Source organism: Neomonachus schauinslandi, chromosome 2, assembly GCF_002201575.2.
Source record: "Neomonachus schauinslandi chromosome 2, ASM220157v2, whole genome shotgun sequence".
Lineage (NCBI taxonomy): Eukaryota > Metazoa > Chordata > Mammalia > Carnivora > Phocidae > Neomonachus > Neomonachus schauinslandi.
This window is the reverse complement of record NC_058404.1, coordinates 6,846,611-6,867,167: the sequence shown is the minus strand read 5'-3', so window position 1 is coordinate 6,867,167 and position 20,557 is coordinate 6,846,611. Positions and strand designations below refer to the sequence as shown.

Sequence of the window (20,557 nt, the reverse complement as noted above, 5' to 3'; positions counted from 1 at the left end):
ACAAGTCCGATGTGATTCTTTTCTGTTTTTATATCCTGAACCATCTGTGTGATCTTTCATTTGATACTAATCGAGGCCCATGAGATTCATTTTGTGGCCTTCCTAGAAACAGGCAGAGTCCTACACCTTACCAATCACTGCAAAGATTAATAGAAACTGCAATAGCTCAAAAACTGACAAAGAAATGAACTGCCATGGGAAGTCAGAAGAGGAAGAAGTCATTCCTTGACCAGTTTGTTGGATTTAAATTAAAATGATCTAATTGGTCACTTAACAAACAAACATTTTAGAAACATAATTTTAGAATGATCATTTTTACCTATGATACCATTTTATTTATATTTATATGATACTATTATATAATACTGTTATATTTACATATTCTATTGCAGTTTTTCTTACTAAATGTTTCATCATTGATGTTTTTCTTTTATTTGAGAGAGAGAGCAGGAGCAGAGGGGAGGAGGGACAGAGGGAGAGGGAGAAGCAGACTCCCTGCTGAGCAGGGAGCCCAATGTGGGGCTGGATCCCAGGACCCCAAGATCATGACCTGAGTCGAAAGTAGCCACTTAACCGACTGAGCCACCCAGGTGCCCCTCACCATGGATTTTTTTAAATGGCAAGTTCAAAGCTAGTCTTTCTAAAAATAAAATTCTCTTTTCCCTAATTTACCATTACAAAATGGAGCAGCTTTCAATATATACCTTTCAATATATACTTGACATTTAATAGTTTCTTGAAGACTCTATCTGTATTTCAGACCTCTCAAAATCTTAATTTTTGTCTTGGAGAGATTGTAAATAAAAACAAATGTTGACTAATTTATTTAGAAATATGAATAAGTCTTCTTTAAAGAAATAACTAACGTTCAGTTGGAAGTGAGAAGGAAATTTAGAAAGCATTACAATGACAGCCTCTGAAGTGAACAAAATTAAGAACTCATGACACTATAACACAGGCATTATCTTAAATAACAACCCTAATACTGAATGGCCATAGTTTGTGGGTAACAAGGGTTTTTTTTTTATATATATTTTATTTATTTATTTGTCAGAAAGAGAGAGAGAAAGAGCACAAGCAGGGGCATGGCAGGCAGAGGGAGAAGCAGGCTCCCCACTGAGCAAGGAGCCTGATGTGGGACTCGATCCCAGGACCCTGGCATCATGACCTGAGCCGAAGGCAGACGCTTAACCAACTGAGCCACCCAGGTGACCGGTAACACGTTTTTGAAGTAAAACACTTCTAGGAAATAGTAATAACCAGAACCTCAAGATATTACACACCCATATCCATCAGTCATACTTCTTAAGCCAGCCAACACCAATGCCAATGGAAAACTGAAGAGTAGAAGGTATAATTATTTAAACACATGAGCACATCACATTTAAAAAATCTAAATTAAAAAGGTTGGTTTTGGTCTATTTATTTTTTAAGTCAGATTCAAAGGAAGATACTTTAGGAGCAACATTAATAATGTTTTGAATATCACAGACTAACAAGTGCTATTTTCAACTTTCTTGAAGAAAAATTAGGTTAACAGATGGGAAAACAAGTCCTTTCATTTTTATTTTCAAGTAATCTCAATTAGTTGTGACCTAAGAAGAAAGAAAACAGGAAACACTTTTTCTAGATATATGGTTCACAAATCAATTTCTTTTGTGTGTTGTGGGAAATAATTACCTTTATAGTCACAAGAAAATCCAGTTCTAATAGACAGCAATAGTTTTTCCAGTTGTAGAATTCAAAGAAAAGAACAATCAGCAATTAAAAATCATATCTATAAGACAAATTATTCATTTTTCCCCTATTGGTAACTTTAAGAAAGATCTACAACTCAGAGAAAAAGGACAGACCAATAACTTATCAATTATGGGAGAGTGAGTTATTATTAGATTAAAAAGCTAGAGTATATATCATTATTATGCTATTTTAAGAATTACTTAAAAATACTTGATCTAGCATTACAAAATTAGTGCAGATTTTTAAAACTAAGTAACTTTTAGGAAATATATTAAACAGTCATCTCAGTGAGATTTTTTAACCCCTATGTGACTGTATTTGGAGATGGGGCCTTCAGGAGGTAGTTAAGGTTACGTGAGTTCGTAAACATTGGGCCCTAATCTAATAGGACTGGCATCCTTATAAAAAGAGAAAGAGAAACCAGAGACCTCTCTCTGTGAGCACACAGAGAAAAGGCCATGTGAGGACACAGCAAGAAGGTGGCCCTCTGCAAGTCAGAGTGGTCTCACCAGAAACCAACCCTGCTGGCACCCTGATCTTGGACATCCAGGCTTTGGAGCTGTGAGAAAATCAATGTCTCTTGTTTAAGCCCCCAGAGCGGTGTCCTGGTATGACAGCCCAAGGTGATTAACACAGGCCTTAAAAACCTGTACTGAAATTACAACTCTGAATAAATATCACATAGTAAATACACCTATTTGCATATAAATGCTTGTTTTACCCAACTGAAAAAAGTATGGCAATATTTAGTTTTTTAAAGATTTATTTATTTATTTGAGAGAGCGAGAGAATGGAGAGAGGGGCAGAAGGAGAGAATCTCCAGCAGATTCTGCACTGAGCACGGAGCCCGATAATGGGGCTTGATCCCATGACCCATGAGATCGTGACCTGAGCCAAAACCAAGAGTCAGACACTCAACTGACTGAGCCAAAAGTATGGCAATATTTAAATAGGAACACACACACAAAGGTATATTTTACAAAAGAAATCAGAAGTCCTTGAATAAATACTAAAACACAGAGTAATTCTACGTTACTCTTCACATAAAGACAAAAATCTGGGACTATACTCATTCTGTAATGCAAATTTATTATACCTCAACAACTAACTTGTGATTTGCCCAGTGACAAAATATAATAAAATGTCCAGGTCTAATTTTGTCTTGCTTAACATATTTAAAGTTAAGGAATTAGTCCATCACACATTATAACAGAATTGAAACAGGCTAACTTGTTGAAAAATAGCATACTGAAGTTTCTGGAAATTGGATCACTACTGTGAAGCAGAATCTATACCTCAATCATTTGGGCCCTCTTGCTGAGTCTTGCTCAGGACCTCTCTACTATTAACGAAAAATGATGAGACGTCACTTCCAAAATTAGGTTACAAGAAGACTGTGACTTCTGTCTTGCCCAACCGTCCTCTATGTTACAGCACCTCTTCCATGTTGTCTCCCCACCCCCTCTCTGCTCTGCAGATCTAGGGGAGCAAGCTGTGTGTCTTGAGGAGCTCTATGGAGAGGCCCAAGTGGCAAGAAATAGACTCTCCAGACAACAGCGAGTGAGGACCTGAGGCCTGTCAACAGCCCTGTGAGGGAGCTTCTAACAGATCTTCCCGGAGAGCCCTGAAATGACTACAGCCCCAGCAGACACCCTGATTGCATCCTGTGACAGTCCCTAAGCAAGCAGCCCCCAGCTAAACCACACCAGGACTCCTGACCCACATCAACAGTGAGACAGGAACTGTTTGTTTTAAGCCACTAGGGTTTGAGATAATTTGTTACACACTGATAGATGATGAATACAATCCTGTTTCATTTCTCCTATTGAATTATAAACTCCTAGAAAACATTAGAGTTAGTTCTTCCACCTTAGTGAAACATTTTATATATTAGAAATCTGATAAAGATTTGTTAATATTTAAAGGTAGAATATTGTACTATTTTAACATAAAATCAGCAGACTCTAAGGATCTGAGGCACTCTAGTAAACTCCCAAGGCCAGCTCTCTGTTCAACTCATAAAAAACACATGTCTCAAGATATAATTGATTGTTTAATGATAATAAAATGTCTCAGATTCTACAATACACATGAAAAGTAGCAAAAAAAAAAAAATTCCCCACGTTTATTTCCTTTTCACCTTATCTAATCTCAAACTGTAATTTTAAAGTGGCTGTAAGAGCTAACACACAAGAGTAGTTGAAAATTTATACAGTTTAAGGTCTACACTCAAGTTTATCGAGAATTCCCCTCCGCACACAAGAAAATCCCCAAACTGATTCATCTATAGACTATTTTAAGCTTCAGAGTAAAATACACATTTTGTTAAAGTCAGAGCTCAGCTATCTAGAATCTTTAGAGAGGAATAATTTTGGAGAGACATAATTTTCTGGAACCCTAAGGATTTACCCCCAAAACCCCCAAATTTTATTTAATAATTTTAGATCACTGTTTTCTAATATATATAAAATTAGAAAACAGCTCAACAAACAAAATCAGAGATCTTTACGACAGAACTTTTCTGAAACATACATAAATGTGAACTGTACCTCCCCAAGGGAAGGATATAAAATGCAACATTCTCTAAATACTTTTGGAGATAAGACAGTTTTTTTTCTTCTTTTTTAAATTTAATTTCTTTTTTTTTATTCTTATGTTAATCCCCATACATTACATCATTAGTTTTAGATGTAGTGTTCCAGGATTCATTGTTTGTGCATAACACCCAGTGCTCCATGCAGAAGGTGCCCTCTTTAATACCCATCACCAGGCTAAACCATCCTCCCACCCCCCTCCCCTCTAGAACCCTCAGTTTGTTTTTCAGAGTCCATCGTCTCTCATGGTTCGTCTCCCCCTCCGATTTCCCCCGCTTCATTCTTCCCCTCCTGCTACCTTCTTCTTCTTCTTCTTCTTCTTTTTTTTTTTTTAACATATATTGCATTATTTGTTTCAGAGGTACAGATCTGAGATTCAACAGTCTTGCACAATTCACAGAGCTTACCAGAGCACATACCCTCCCCAGTGTCTTATCACCCAGTCACCCCATCCCTCCCACCCCACCCCCCACTCCAGCAACCCGCAGTTTGTTTCCTGCAATTAAGAATTCCTCATATCAGTGAGGTCATATGATACATGGATAAGACAGTTTTTTAAAAAGCCATTTTATGGTTTCTGTTGTAGAATATACTTTTATTTATTTTTTTTATTTTTAATTTTTTGCTTTCCCTTGAGATAGTTCATTTTAAGTTTTTATTTTAAGGGTGCCTGGGTGGTTCAGTTGGTTAAGCATCTGCCTTTGGCTCAGGTCATGATCCCAGGGTCCTGGGATGGAGCCCTCATCGGGCTCTCTGCTCAGCAGGGAGTCTGCTTCTCCCTCTGCCTGCCGCTCCCCTTGCTTGTGCACTCCCTCCCTCTCTCTAATAAATAAATAAAATCTTTAAAAAAAAAGTTTTTATTTTAATTTCAGTTAGTTAACATACAGTGTAATACGAGTTTCAGGTGTACAATATAGTGTTTCAACACTTCCATACATCACCCGGTGCTCATCACGATGCACTTCCGAATCCCCATCACCTATTTCACTCATCCCCCACCCACCTCCCCTCTGGTAACCATCAGTGTGTTCTCTATAGTTAGTAGTCTGTTTTTTGGTTTGCCTCTCTTTCCTTTGCTCATTTGTTTTGTTTCTTAAATTCCACATATGAGTGAGATGATATGGTATCTTTCTCTGACTTATTTCACTTGGCATTATACTCTCTAGCTCCATTCACATCTTGCAAATGGCAAAATTTCTTCTTTTTATGGCTGAGTAATATTCCATTGTATATATAGACCACATCTTTATCCATTCATCTATCAATGGACACTTGGGCTGCTTCCATAATTTGGCAATTGTTGATAATGCTGTTATAAACACTGGGGTGTATTTATCGTTTTGAATTAGTGTTTTTGTATTCTTTGGGCAAATACCCAGTAGTGCAACTGCTGGATCATGGAGTAGTTCTATTTTTAACTTTTTGAGGAACCTCCATATTCCAGAGTGGCTGCACCAGTCTGCATTCCCACCAACAGAGCATGAATGTTCCTCTTTCTCCACATCCTCACCAACACCTGCTGTTACTTGTGGTATTGATTTTAGCCATTCTGACAGGTGTGAGGTGGTATTTCATTGTGGTTTTCATTTGTATTTCCCTGATGATGAGTGATGTTAAGCATTACTGGCCCTTGGGCCAATCAAGTGAAGCTCTCTCCCGGGCAGCTATACCTACAGGTCTAGAGTCAAACAGATACGGGTGGAAGAAAGCTTTTTGTGAGCCATCAGCAATCAAATAAATGGTGGCTAAAGCTATGGATCTGGATAAAGGCCACAAGGAAAAACATGAAAATGAAATGAAGGAAAGAGCAAAGTCAGACAATAGAAACAACATATGAAACAGGAGAGAATGAAGCAGGAGGAGGCAGCTAGAAAGGGGACTGACCAGGAATCACCAGAGAGGGAGGGGGAAATGGAGATAAGCCCTAAAGAAGTCTAGGGAAAGAATTCCAATAAGGGAAGTATCAAGAATTTTGTATCAGATCCCAGTGAATTTATTAAAATTAACAAAATTAAAAATGCATTTCCCTTGATGCACTATCACATGTGGGTAGGAGCTACCATGTTGGTCAGAGCAGATACAGACACTACTATTGCTCTGACAAGTTCTCCTAGACAGTACTGCATAGACCCTGCGATCAGATCAACAACAAGGCATTTGCTCAGTAAGTGCCTGGAGATCAATGTATGGAGATCGAATACTAATTCATAGTCAGTCTTCAAGGGCAACTTTGAGAACACAGCATAGCCACTGTTTTCTGTTTATATCCCAAATTGGTGAAACTGAATAGCTTATAAGTGTATTAGTTATCCAACTCTCTAAAATACGGACATTAAGAACATTCCTGTTGTTGGGGACACTCATAACTTCCAAGTACTGTGAACCAACTGTGTGTCACATTCCCCGATACTTCACATACTTCTAATGTAATTCTTCCACAGAGGCAGGCATAGGTATACCTATGAGGTACAAATGTCTTAAGAGATGAGGAGACAAGCTCAGTCTGTGAGGCACCTTGCACCCACACAGCTGACAGACATCAGAGTTTGGATTCCAGTCCAGGTCTGTCAGCCCACAGAACGGAGATTCTTTCTGTCACACACAACCCATAATGGAGAAAAAGGCTCCACAATCCGGTACCTAGCCAGATTTTCACTAAATCCATGGCACTGGAATATGTATTTTAGCAAGCACTTGAATTTAACCTCTCAGATATATATAATAACATGCATATGAATTAATGAAGAAACTTCATTTCCTAAGAGATAATACATACATTCCCTGAAGAAATGAATACATTTACTCATTTCCACTACTGTAAAACATAAATATCCTCTCCAGGAACAAAAACTGAAAAGGTATTTATTTGTAAAAATTATTTTTTCAAGCACAGTCAAATTTTTACTTACCTTCTTGAGCAGCAAATGTTTGACTAGCTGAAATGACTTTCGTTAGTTCTGGATTATACCTTGTTCCCTCTGGAAAAATCACAAGATACATCTGTGAAACATAGAGAAATTTGGTTTGTTTTGTGTGAGATTTTTTTGTTGTTCTTGTGAACTTACCAGTGCCAACCCTATTAATGCTAAGAGAGTATTTTCTATGGTGGGAAAAATGTTTATTCATTTTACATGCGACCTTCATTTCAAGCAGAGCAACCAAAATGCAAAAATGCAATTAAATCTTAACATGAATTATATTTAAAACGCAGTCATACATTCACTGGTAGGTCAATCATTAAGACTCTAACAATGTTTCTAGTTACACACTAATATTCATTAATTAAAAATTTGCTCATAAAATTCTCACCATTTAAAGCCTCAATTAATTAAAGAGCTCTTTTCCCCTAAGATTCTGAAAAATGACATTTTTAAATGGTGCAAATTTTAGACATCAGTGTCCCTGAGTATCAATAATAAAAGCATATCTCATCTGAAGCAATATCTAAATTTCCACAATATAAAATGTAGTAAGTATTCACATTTCGAAAGATTCCCATAGTATTCTTATTTTACAGCTCCCTTAATGCATTTAAATAATTCAATTTATAAGCAGCTTCATAAATTGAAATAATGCACTTATAAAGGAGAAAGCTGGATGTTTACTAAGTAATTAATTAGTCTAAGCTTTTACTTTTATCTGTTTGGGAAAATAAAGACAGAAACAGTGAAACTATACAATGAGAAACTCCTAACTTTAGAGGTAAGTTACCCAAACTACACCAACATGGTTACTTGATAGCCAGAACACACAACTAAGGCATTCGTATCAAATCTTTTGAAATGCAAACAGAATACAGGGAACATAGGGATGGGAGGATAGCAGGAAAGAAAATGATGTTCATTTTATCCAACCTCATCTGATCCCAGGGAATGCTGTCTATCTATCTATATATCTGGTACAGAATCATTCCCTTATCTGAATGATCTATGATTATAAAACTCCTACATAATAAACATATGTGACAGTTCACATTTTTTCATTAGATAAACTCATAATTAATCTCTTCCAAAGTCTCACCTGAAAAACTTGTATTACTGGTTGCTCTACAATTCTGCATTTTCAGCTTCCCTGAAAATATATATACTTTTTATTCATCCATATAAATTGTCTTTAGAACCCACTATCTTTGCCTAACTTAGAAATTAATAGATTTCTATATATCCTAATGAAAGATTAACCACAGCTGCCATGAAAATGTAGAAAAATGGGTAAAATTAAGAAAAAAATTTAAAATTAGTTCCCAAACCCACAAATTCATTATCATGAGGGCATATTTTAAATCAGCTTATGGGGCAACTAGCTGGCTCACTCGGTAGAGCACACGACTCCCCATTGTGGGGTCATAGGTTCCAGCCCCACACTGAGTGTAGAGATTACTTAAAAAAAATATTAAAAAAATAAAATCTTTAACATCAGTAAACTTTGTATTCAAAGCCATGAAAGCAATTACTGATGATTTTTAGCTTTTAGTTCAAGTATTCAAAAATAAAGTGATTCATGATTTGCATGGTTATTAGTAATTCATGTGGTGTTATTTTCCCATCTCTTACACATTTCATTAAAAAGAACACTGATGGTCGACAAGAAAGCAAGAATGAACAATTCTTTCACGGTTCATTCAAGAAGCATTTCTTATATACCTATTATGTGCCAGGTGCTATGTAGGATAATGAAATAAATATGGTCTTTAGAGACAAGTGAGAAAAAAGTACATTAAACAAATTTTACAAATATAATTACACTTCTATGACTGTGAAGAAAAAGAGCAAGATGTTATGAAGGAGAATAACAAGAGGGTAACTGGAGTGGATGATGGGCCTAAGACCTAAAGAATGGTAAAAGAATGAGTGCTTTCACCAACAGATGGGTAACAAGGCAAGGACGCTCACTCTCACCAGTGCTAGTCAGGGCTGTCCTAGAGGTTCAAGCCAGGGCACTTAGGCAAGACAAAGAAACAAAAGGCATCCAGATTAAAAGAAGTAAAACTGTATAACACAAATGACATAACTGTCCATGTAAGAAATCTAAGAAACATTACTATTTTTTAATGTTGCTAAATAATAAGTCTAGTAGGGTTATAGAACAAAAAATCAATATACTGAATGTTTAGATAAAACAATCATAAATTTAAAAAATGCCATCTACAATAGCATCAAAAAACATGAAATTAAGAATTTATTTCGGCAAATGTGGATACCTTTGGCAAAAGATGTGTAAACCTGTACAGTTAAAAACCACAAAATGCTGCTGAGAGACATTAAGGAAGACCTAAATAAAGACTGTGTTTTTGGATCCAAAGATTCAATATTGTTATGATAGCAATTCTTCCCAGATTTATCTATAGATTCAATGCAATCCAAATAAAAAAACCCAGCAAGCTTTTATGCAGAAACTGACAAGCTGATTTTAGAATTTATATGGGCAATGCAAAGGACCTAAAACAGCCGAGTGACTTTGAAAAAGAACAAATATATAAGATTTAACTACACCAGATTTCAAAACTTGTAATAAAGCAAGAGTAATCAAGAGAGTGTGGCATAAGCAAGGGGATATCCAGATAGATCAGTGGAACAGAATAAATGGTTCAGAAACAGACCCACACGTATGCAATCAATTTATTTCCAACAATGGGGAAAAGAATAACCTTCACAGTAAGTGGTGATCGACCTTGACCTTACACCGAATACAAAAGTTAACTCAAAATGGGCCACAAACCAGAACTATAAAACTTCCAAAAGAAAACAAAGGAGAAAATCTTAGTATCATTGAGTTTGGCAAAACCTTTTACAGTAGGACAGAAAAAGCAGAAATTTTAGGAAAGATCAATAAATCGGACGTAGGCAAAATTTTTAAAACTTTTGTTCTTTAAGACTCTGTTATGATATGAAAAGGCAAGTCACTGATGCAAAGAAAGATTCGTACAGGAATATTCTGAGAAGTTACATTTTAACAGCCCCAAACTGGCCATTACTCCACAAAGCAGATGACCTTCTATAGGAAATCATATATACAAAGACTGTAACTAGAGAAAGAGTATACAACAGTCTGAACACTTGGCTTCAAACCCCAGACTCCACTTACAGGCCCTGAGAGCTGGGATAAATTCCTTATCCTCTCTGCGCCTGGAGCTTCTTGTCTACAAAAGGGAAGGATGGTTGTACCTCCACCTGATAGAGATACTGTAATGATAAAGGTGATAATTTATGTAGTCTAATTAACATGGTGCTTGGCACAAAATAATACTGCAATTTGCTGTTGTTAAAATTAAAACAGATGTGCTTTCGAAATGTGAGATGACACATCGGGGGCAAAGAAGAGCGAGAGGACCTGAGCAGTGGCCAAGAGCCTTCCCCAGAATCAGCTCTGCACGCTGCATTCACAAGGACAGCAGCCTCTAAAGGCTACACAGCCAAAGCAGGTCTCCTTGTTCTCTCTAACGAGAGCTGAGCATGACACAGAGCACAGATGTAGAGTCAAGATTTTAAAGTAAAACTTTTTTCCTCCTTCAGCTGTTCGCACCTGATAACTTCCTCACCACTGCTTTCCCACTGCTGACCAAAAAGGCAGCTCTCTTCTCAGTTCCCATGGAGATGGAGAAGGTGGCAACAGAGGGAAAGGACTAAACATGGAGCATCAGGGCAAGAAAAGAATGACTCCAGGGCAGAGTGCCACCTCTGGACCCACTTCTCAATTAAGGAAAATCCCTGCTCGAGGACAGGGAAGCCCCAAGGATGACAGGAAATAACTGGCAAACAGTCACAAACAAACCAAATTACGTACAAGGTTATTGCTACTGTTCACAGAAATCTTTTATTCTGCTAAATTTTCATTTGGAAGGAACCAGAGATTCTGTTTTCTTTAATGAGGACTGACTTTGCATATAAGATCTCTACTCAAGATGTGAGGTACCATTTTAAGCTTAGATACTTCAGACTCTAGTGGAAATCAGCAAGCTATTTCATATTAAAATTCCATTCAAAAAGAAAAGAGCTATTTAAGAGTTTAAAATATATTCACACTTCAACCAGTTATGGAACTGATGACTTTCTGTTAAAAACAGCCTTTTCTCCATGCTTTGGATAAGTTAATTTACTTTGTGTGTGTGTGTGGTTAACAGGTTGTATTTATTATTTTCTATAGTTTCTAAAAAGTAGAATATATTGTAAGACCATGTTAAAAATAATGCTTTACACAGGGGCGCCTGGGTGACTCAGTTGGTTAAGCGACTGCCTTCGGCTCAGGTCATGATCCTGGAGTCCTGGGATCGAGTCCCGCATCGGGCTCCCTGCTCGGCAGGGAGTCTGCTTCTCCCTCTGACCCTCCCCCCTCTCGTGCTCTCTCTCTCTATCTCATTCTCTCTCTCAAATAAATAAATAAAATCTTTAAAAAAAAATAATAATGCTTTACACAGTTTTTGGAAGGTTAGTGCAAACATGATTTACAAGTAAAAGATACAATTTTCAAACTAAAATCAGTTAATGGTCTTGAATTTATAGAAGCAAGTTTAGGTTAAATTTAAATATCTGAAGCAGTTTCTATATTAAAGCATTTCCAAGAAATAGAAAACTAAGAAATTTAGATAAAGCACCAGCTGTCACCATGTCGCCAAGTTAACACTAGTTCCTCATTGGTCCCCATCACATGATGAATGGGAAGGAACTTACAGAAAGAAACAGAACCCTGAAATTACATTTACTTAAGGGTTTCCCCCAAAGGCATCTTGATCAAGTTAATACATTTCTGAGGAGCAGAATTAAGTTATAATAGTTAAGGCGCAAGATCATGCATTCATAATAAAATACAGCTACTGACATTTAAGTGATATTGAATGTATTTAAAGTTTGCCATTTAAATCAACAGTATACATATTTTCTTTCTGAATCCTTTAGGATTTTGTAGGCACACTGAAATCAATCTTCATACAAAGGGAACAAATATCAGAATCTTGTACTACATGGATGCAAGTGGCTGCATTTTTTAAAATTTTATTTTATTATGTTAATCACCATACATCATTAGTTTTTGATGTAGTGTTCCATGATTCATTGTTTGCTTATAACACCCAGTGCTCCATTCAATACGTGCCCTTCTTAATACCCATCACCAGGCTAACCCATCCCCCCACCCCCACCCCCCTGCCTCTAGAACCCTCAGTTTGTTTCTCAGAGTCCACAGTCTCTCATGGTTCGTCTCCCCCTCCGATTTCCCCCCTTCATTTTTCCCTTCCTACTATCTTCTTCTTCTTCTTCTTTTTTTTAACATATAATATATTGTTTGTTTCAGAGGTACAGGTCTGTGATTCAAACAGTCTTACACAATTCACAGCGCTCACCATAGCATATACCCTCCCCAATGCCTATCACCCAGCCACCCCATGCCTCCCACCCCCCACCACTCCAGCAACCCTCAGTTTGTTTCCTGAGATTAAGAACAACTCATATCAGTGAGATCATATGATACTTTGAGTCTCAGTTTCATTCCCAAATGAAGACTCAGGATAGCTGTGAGCATAAAAGGAAGTATATGAAAATATCAAGCACTGTGTGGCAGGCTCTTTATATTGTTTCCTTCCCCTCTGGTTTTTAAAAATTCTATCTAGCTCACTAAAGAGTTTCAAAGCAGGCATATTTATATGGAAATGATATCTCAGAACTTAATAAACTTTGATTAGCTAGACATCTTTTAATTACTGCTCTCTCTTTAAATAAAAAGCCATTTCATATTTAGATGTACAGAATATAAACAAGATAGTTCATCTCTGCTTTCTTTCCTCCGAATTAATCCAGTCTAGCAAACCACAACTGTTAAAAAGGGTTTTTCTAAAATTACAATCAGAAACTTTCAACTCATTAAAAATTCCATTATACATTTACAGAGGGAAAAAATGCAAAAAAGTGGTGGATACAAAGTAACAATCTCCTTCCTCAAAGAGCTTATTATTTAAGTATGGAAGTGCTACAGGTATGATCAGAAAACAATTACAAAATCACACAAATGCATACATGAATGTGGCAGGCAGAATAATGCCCCCTCCCCAAAATGTCCACATCCTAATCTTTAAGAATCTGTGAATACATTATAGAACATGGCAAGGGGGAGTGAAGACTGCTAGCATTGGACTGAGGGATAATGAGATCAGCCTAGAATGTCCAGGTGGGGCCAATGTCAACACAATGGTTCTAAAGATGAAAGAGGGAAGCAGAAGACTCAGAACCAGAATGATGGCTACAAAAAAAGACCAGCTATTGCTGGCTTTGAAGACAGAAGCCATGACTTAGGGAATGCAGGCAACCTTTAGAATCTAAAAGAGGCAAGAAAATGGATTCTCCCTTACAGTCTCCAGAAGGGACCTCAGCCCCAGTGACACCACGATTTTAGTCCAGTGAGACCCATTTTGCACTGCTGATCTCCAGAATGGTTAAGATAAATGTATGTTGTTATTTTTCCTAGCTTTTTAAGGGTATGATTGACAATAAAAACTGTATACATTTAAGGTATACAATGTGGTATCTTAATATACACAGACATTGTAAAATGATTACCACAAAGTAATATACCTACCCATCACCTTGCATAGTTACCATATTTTTTGTGTGTGGTAAGAACATTTAAAATCTATTCTTTTTAACAAATTTCAAGTATACAATATGGTATTACTAACTACAGGCATCATGCCGTACCTTACATCCTCAGAACTTACTCCTCTTATAACTGAAAGTTTGTACCCTTTGACCAGCACATCCCCATTTCCTCCACTCCCTAAGGCCCTGGTAAACCATTGCTCTACTCCCCAGTTCTATGAATTCAACTTTTTAAAATTCCACATGCAGGTGAGACCATGCAGTATTTGTTGTTCTATGTCTGGTTTATTTCACTTAGTGTAATGCCCTGGAGTTCATCCACATTGTCATAAATGACAGGACTTCCTTTTTTAACATTGAAAAATATTCCATTGTGTATACATACATTTTTTTTTACTCACTCATTTGTTGATGGACATTTAGGTTATTTCCATACCTTGTTACTGTGAATAATGCTGCAGTGAACAGGAGTATGGGAAATAATCCTATTTCTTTTGAATATATACCCAGAAGTGGAATTGCTGGATATGATATTTCTATTTTTAATCTTCTGAGGAAACTCCATTCCATTTTTTGTAATGGCTGTACCAATTTATATTACCGCCAACAATGTCTAAGGGTTCTCTTTTCTGTAAATCCTCAACCAACCCTTAACTTTTGAAACTGTTTGAGAACAGTCATTGTAACAGGTGTCAGGTATTAATCTCATTACAGCTGTGACCGGCATTTCCCTGATGACAAGTGAGGTTGAGCACCTTTTCATATACCTGTCGGCCATTTAATTGTAGGTCTTCTTTGGAGAAATGTCTTTTCAAGTCCTTTGCCCATTGCTTAAATTGAGTTATTTGGGCTTTTTTGCTGGTGGGCTGCATGTTAATCTTGAAAATTAGCATTGGATATGTCGTTTGCAAATATTTTCTCCCTTTCTGCAGGTTGTTTTTTCATTTTTGTCAATTACTTCCTTTGCTGTGCAGAAACGTTTTAGTTTGGTGTAGTCCTACTTACTTATTTTTGCTTCTGTGCCTGTACTTTTGCGGTCGGTGAGTTTGTGGTAATCTGTTACAGCGCGATCAGAAGCTACTAAAAGAAGCATAACTTTCAAACATGTTATTTAATCCTAGCTACCAAGTGAATTATTAATAGATTTAACATATAAAGAAAACAAGCTTAGAAAAGTTAAGTGACTTGTGCAAAGTAACAAAGTTTAAATGGCAGATCTGAGATATGAACCCAAATCTGATTTGGCCTCAGTGACAACCACTCATGGCACTGCCAGTCTGTAATTCAGCATTGTTGCACAAACATCCAAAAGCTACACTTCTGCCCTTGAAAAACAGAAAGTTCTCTGGTAGCCCAAAGTAAAAGACTAGGTTATTTGAACAAGCCTTCCTAATGAAAATATAAAAAGCTGGATAAAACGTCATTTTAAAATTATCAAAGAGCTGAAAAGAGAAAAATCAAAGCCCCGTGGACCTTCTATTAAGAGTGAAGGGGCGGAACAAGATGGCAGAGGAGTAGGAGACCTGGATTTCGTCTCCTCTCAGGAATTCAGCTGGATAGGGATCAAACCATTCTGAACACCTACAAACTCAACAGGAGATCGAAGAAAAGAAGAGCAACAACTCTCTCATCAGAAAAGCGACCACCTTCTGGAAGGTAGGACGTGCGGAGAAGTGAATCGGAGGCAATATTCGGGAGGATAGACGGCGGGGGGGGGGGGGGCCTCTGTTGGCCGCTTCTAGCAAGTGATAGAACCGCGGAGCACAGAATCGGAACTTTTAGAAGTCGGCTCCGCTGAGGGACGTCACTCCGCTGGCTAAGTGGGGGGTGGAACCCTCGTGGGAGAGTGTGGTCTCAGGACCCTCAGGGTCACAGAAAGACCGGGGCGGGAGCAGGGAAGCTGGCTGCAGAGATGGAGCCAAGGAGTGGGCTTGCAGCTCGGGGTTGCCATAAACTGTGATCCGCGGCACAGTCGGGCCACTGCTCCTCCAGCAGGGACCCAACAAGCGGCAGATCCGGGGAGACTCACCTTCCTCCCCTGGGAGGAGCCACGCGGGAGTGCGCCGCAGGGATCTGCTGGGTTGGAGACTCCACCCGGGGTCGGGTGCCAGAGATAGAAACGCGCGGTCACAGGCCGGGTGAGCACGGAGTGCGGCCGGAGACCGGGGAGACGGGAGTGACTGACGGCTTTTCTCTGGGGGCTCACTGAGGAGTGGGGCCCGAGTTCTCGGCTCCTCCAGGGTGGAGATTGGGAGGCCGCCATTTTCACTCTCCGCCTCCAAAGCTGTACGGAAAGCTTGCAGGGAACAAAAGCTCCCGAGAGCAAACCCGAGCATATTACTTAGTCTGGACCGGGCAAGGGCGGGACAATTCTGCCTCCGGCAAAGACATTTGGGAACCACAGCAACAGGCCCCTCCCCCAGAAGATCAGCGAGAACAGCCAGCCAAGACCAAGTTTACCGATCAATGAGAACGGCAAAACTCCAGCGCTAGGGGAATACTGCACATAGAATTCATGGCTTTTTTACCATGATTCTTTAGTCTTTCAAAGTTAATTTTTTTTTAACTTTTTTTTTTGAATTTTTCTTTTTCCCTTTTTCAACCAACATCTTATCAATCCCTTTTTTAAAAAAAAACATTTTTATTTTTCATTTTTATTTTTCAGTTTTAGAGTCATATTCTATCCCTTCATAGTAGTTACCCGTATTTTTGGCATATATATATAAATTGTTATCTCTTTAAAATTTTGAGATAGTTTCTTCTAACAGATCAAAATATACCCTAAATCTCTATTGTATGGTTTTTTTCTACTCCCCTGCCTGATCACATTCTCTCCCTTTTTTTTCTCTCTCTTTTTTTTAAATCCTCTTCTTTCTTTTTTCAAACAACTTCTTATCAATTCCTTTTATAAAATTTTTTATAATTTCCATCTTTACGGTCATATTCCATCCCTTCATCATATCAACCCTTATTTCTGTACATATATAAGTTTTTCTTTCTTTAAAATTTTGGGAGGCACCTTCTTCTAACAGACCAAATACACCCAAAATCTAGTGTGTGGCACTGATCTATATACCAGCCGGATCATATTTGATCACATTCTGATTTTTTTTTCTTTTGTTTTGTTCTGTTTTTGTTTGTTTTTATCTTTATCTTTTTCTTTTCCTTTTTTTTTTCTTTTTCTTTTTTCTCTCTTTCCCTTTCTTTTCCCACTGCTTCAGGTCTTTTCTGATTTGTTTAGAGTATATTTTCTGGGAACGTTGTTACCCTGTTAGCATTTTGTTCTCTCATTAATCTATTCTCCTCCGGACAAAATGACAAGACGGAAAAAATCACCTCAACAAAAAGAACAAGAGGTAGTACCGACTGCCAGGGACCTACTCAATACGGACATTAGTATGATGTCAGATCTAGAGTTCAGAATCATCACTTTAAAGATACTAGCTGGACTTGAAAAAAGCATGGAAGTTATTAGAGAAACCCTTTCTGGAGAAGTAAAAACTAAAATCTAACCAAGTAGAAATCAAAAAGGCTATTAATGAGATGCAATCAAATATGGGGGCGCTAACTGCTAGGATAAATGAGGCAGAAGAGAGAATCAGTAATATAGAAGATGAAATGATGGAAAATAAAGAAGCTGAGAAAAAGAGAGATAAACAACTACTGGATCACGAGGGCAGAATTCGAGAGATAAGCGATACCATAAGATGAAACAACATTAGAATAATTGGGATCCCAGAAGAAGAAGAAAGAGAGAGAGGGGCAGAAGGTATAATGGAGCAAATTATAGCAGAGAAATTCCCTAATTTAGGGAAGGAAACAGGCATCAAAATCCAGGAAGCACAGAGAACCCCTCTCAAAATCAATAAAAATAGGTCAACACCCCGACATCTAATAGTAAAACTTACGAGTCTCATAGACAAAGAGAAAATCCTGAAAGCAGCTCGGGAGAAGAGATATGTAACCTACAAGGGTAGAAACATTAGATTGGCAACAGACCTATCCACAGAGACCTGGCAGGCCAGAAAGGACTGGCAGGATATATTCAGAGCACTAAATGAGAAAAATATGCAGCCAAGAATACTATAGCCAGCTAGGCTGTCATTGAAAATACAAGGAGAGATAAAAAGCTTCCAGGACAAACAAAAACTAAAGGAATTTGCGAACAGGAAACCAGCCCTACAAGAAATCTTGAAAGGGGTCCTCTAAGCAAAGAGAGAGCCTAAAAGCAACATAGACCAGAAAGGAACACAGACAATATACAGTAACAGTCACCTTACAGGCAATACAATGGCACTAAATTCCTATCTTTCAATAATTACCCTGAATGTAAATGGGCTAAATGCCCCAATCAAAAGACACAGGCTATCAGATTGGATTAAAAAACAAGACCCATTGATATGCTGTCTGCAAGAGACTCATTTTAGACCCAAAGACACCCCCAGCTTGAAAGTGAGGGGGTGGAAAACCATTTAACATGCTAATGGACACTAAAAGAAAGCTGGGTGGCAATCCTTATATCCAACAAATTAGATTTTAAACCTTTCAAAGACTATAATAAGAGATGAGGAAGGACACTATATCCTACTTAAAGGGTCTATCCAACAAGAAGATCTAACAATTGTAAATATCTATGCCCCTAACATGGGAGCAGCCAATTATATAAGGCAATTAATAACAAAAGCAAAGAAACACATCAACAATACAATAATAGTGGGGGACTTTAACACCCCCCTCACTGAAATGGACAGATCGTCTAAGCAAAAGATCAACAAGGAAATAAAGACTTTAAATGACACACTGGACCACATGGACTTCACAGACATATTCAGAACATTCCATCCCAAAGCAACGGAATACACATTCTTCTCTAGTGCCCATGGAACATTCTCCAGAATCGATCACATTCTAGGTCATAAATCAGGTGTCAACCGGTACCAAAAGATTGGGATCATTCCCTGCCGATTTTCAGACCACAATGCTTGGAAACTAGAACTCAATCACAAGAGGAAAGTCGGAAAGAACTCAAATACATGGAGGCTAAAGAGCATCCTACTGAAGAATGAATGGGTCAACCAGGAAATTAAAGAAGAATTAAAAAAATACATGGAAACCAATGAAAAGGAAAACACAACTGTTCAAAATCTTTGGGATGCAGCAAAGGCAGTCCTAAGAGGAAAGTATATAACAATACAAGCTTTTCTCAAGAAACAAGAAAGGTCTCAAGTACACAACCTAACCCTACACCGAAAGGAGCTGGAGAAAGAACAGCAAATAAAGCCTAAACCCAGCAGGAGAAGAGAAATAATAAAGATCAGAGCAGAAATCAATGAAATAGAAACTAAAAGAATAGTAGAACAGATCAATGAAACTAGGAGCTGGTTCTTTGAAAGAATTCACAAGATTGATAAGCCCCTGGCCAGACTTACCAAAAAGAAAAGAGAAATGACCCAAATCAACAAAATCATGAATGAAAGAGGAGAGATCACAACCAACACCAAAGAAATACAAACAATTATAAGAACATATTATGAGCAACTCTATGCCAGCAAATTAGATAACCTGGAAGAAATGGATGCATTCCTAGAGATGTATCAACTACCAAAACTGAACCAGGAAGAAACAGAAAACCTGAACAGACCTATAACCACTAAGGAAATTGAAGCAGTCATCAAAATCTCCCAAAAAACAAAAGCCCAGGGCCAGATGGCTTCCCAGGCGAATTCTACCAAACATTTCAAGAAGAATTAATACCTATTCTTCTGAAACTGTTCCAAAAAATAGAAATGGAAGGAAAACTTCTAAACTCATTTTATGAGGCCACCATTACCTTGATCCCAAAACCAGACAAAGACCCCATCAAAAAGGAGAACTACAGACCAATATCCCTGATGAACATGGATGCAAAAATTCTCACCAAAATACTAGCCAATAGGATCCAACAGTACATTAAAAGGATTATTCACCACGACCAAGTGGGATTTATCCCTGGGCTGCAAGGTTGGTTCAACATCTGCAAATCAATCAATGTGATACAATACATTAACAAAAGAAGGAACAAGAATCATATGATCCTCTCAATAGATGCAGAAAAAGCATTTGACAAAGTACAGCATCCTTTCTTGATCAAAACTCTTCAGAGTATAGGCATAGAGGGTACATACCTCAATATCATAAAAGTCATCTATGAAAAACCTACAGTGAGTATCATTTTCAATGGGGAAAAACTGAGAGCTTTCCCCCTAAGGTCAGGAACGTGGCAGGGATGGTCCACTGCTATTCAACATAGTATTAGAAGTCCTAGCCACAGCAATCAGACAACAAAAAGAAATAAAAGGCATCCAAATCGGCAAAGAAGAAGTCAAACTCTCACTCTTTGCAGATGATATGATACTTTATGTGGAAAACCCAAAAGACTCCACCCCAAAACTGCTAGAACTCATACAGGAATTCAGTCAAGTGGCAGGATATAAAATCAATGCACAGAAGTCAGTGGCATTCCTATACACCACCAACAAGACAGAAGAAAGAGAAATTAAGGAGTCGATCCCATTTACAATTGCACCCAAAACAATCAGATACCTAGGAATAAATCTAACCAAAGAGACAAAGGATCTGTACTCAGAAAACTATAAAATA

The 20,557-nt window shown here is 37.9% G+C and overlaps 1 protein-coding gene across 1 annotated transcript in view; it reads right to left on the bottom strand.

The window, feature by feature from the left end:
• The window catches only part of AGPAT5 (1-acylglycerol-3-phosphate O-acyltransferase 5), a 75,861-nt gene that overhangs the window by 19,420 nt on the left and 35,884 nt on the right, over positions 1-20,557 (bottom strand). Inside the window, exon 5 of the mRNA XM_021694135.2 lies at positions 7,244-7,334. Within this exon, the coding sequence (XP_021549810.1) occupies positions 7,244-7,334 (91 nt within the window). The remainder of the gene's footprint in view (positions 1-7,243; positions 7,335-20,557) is intronic.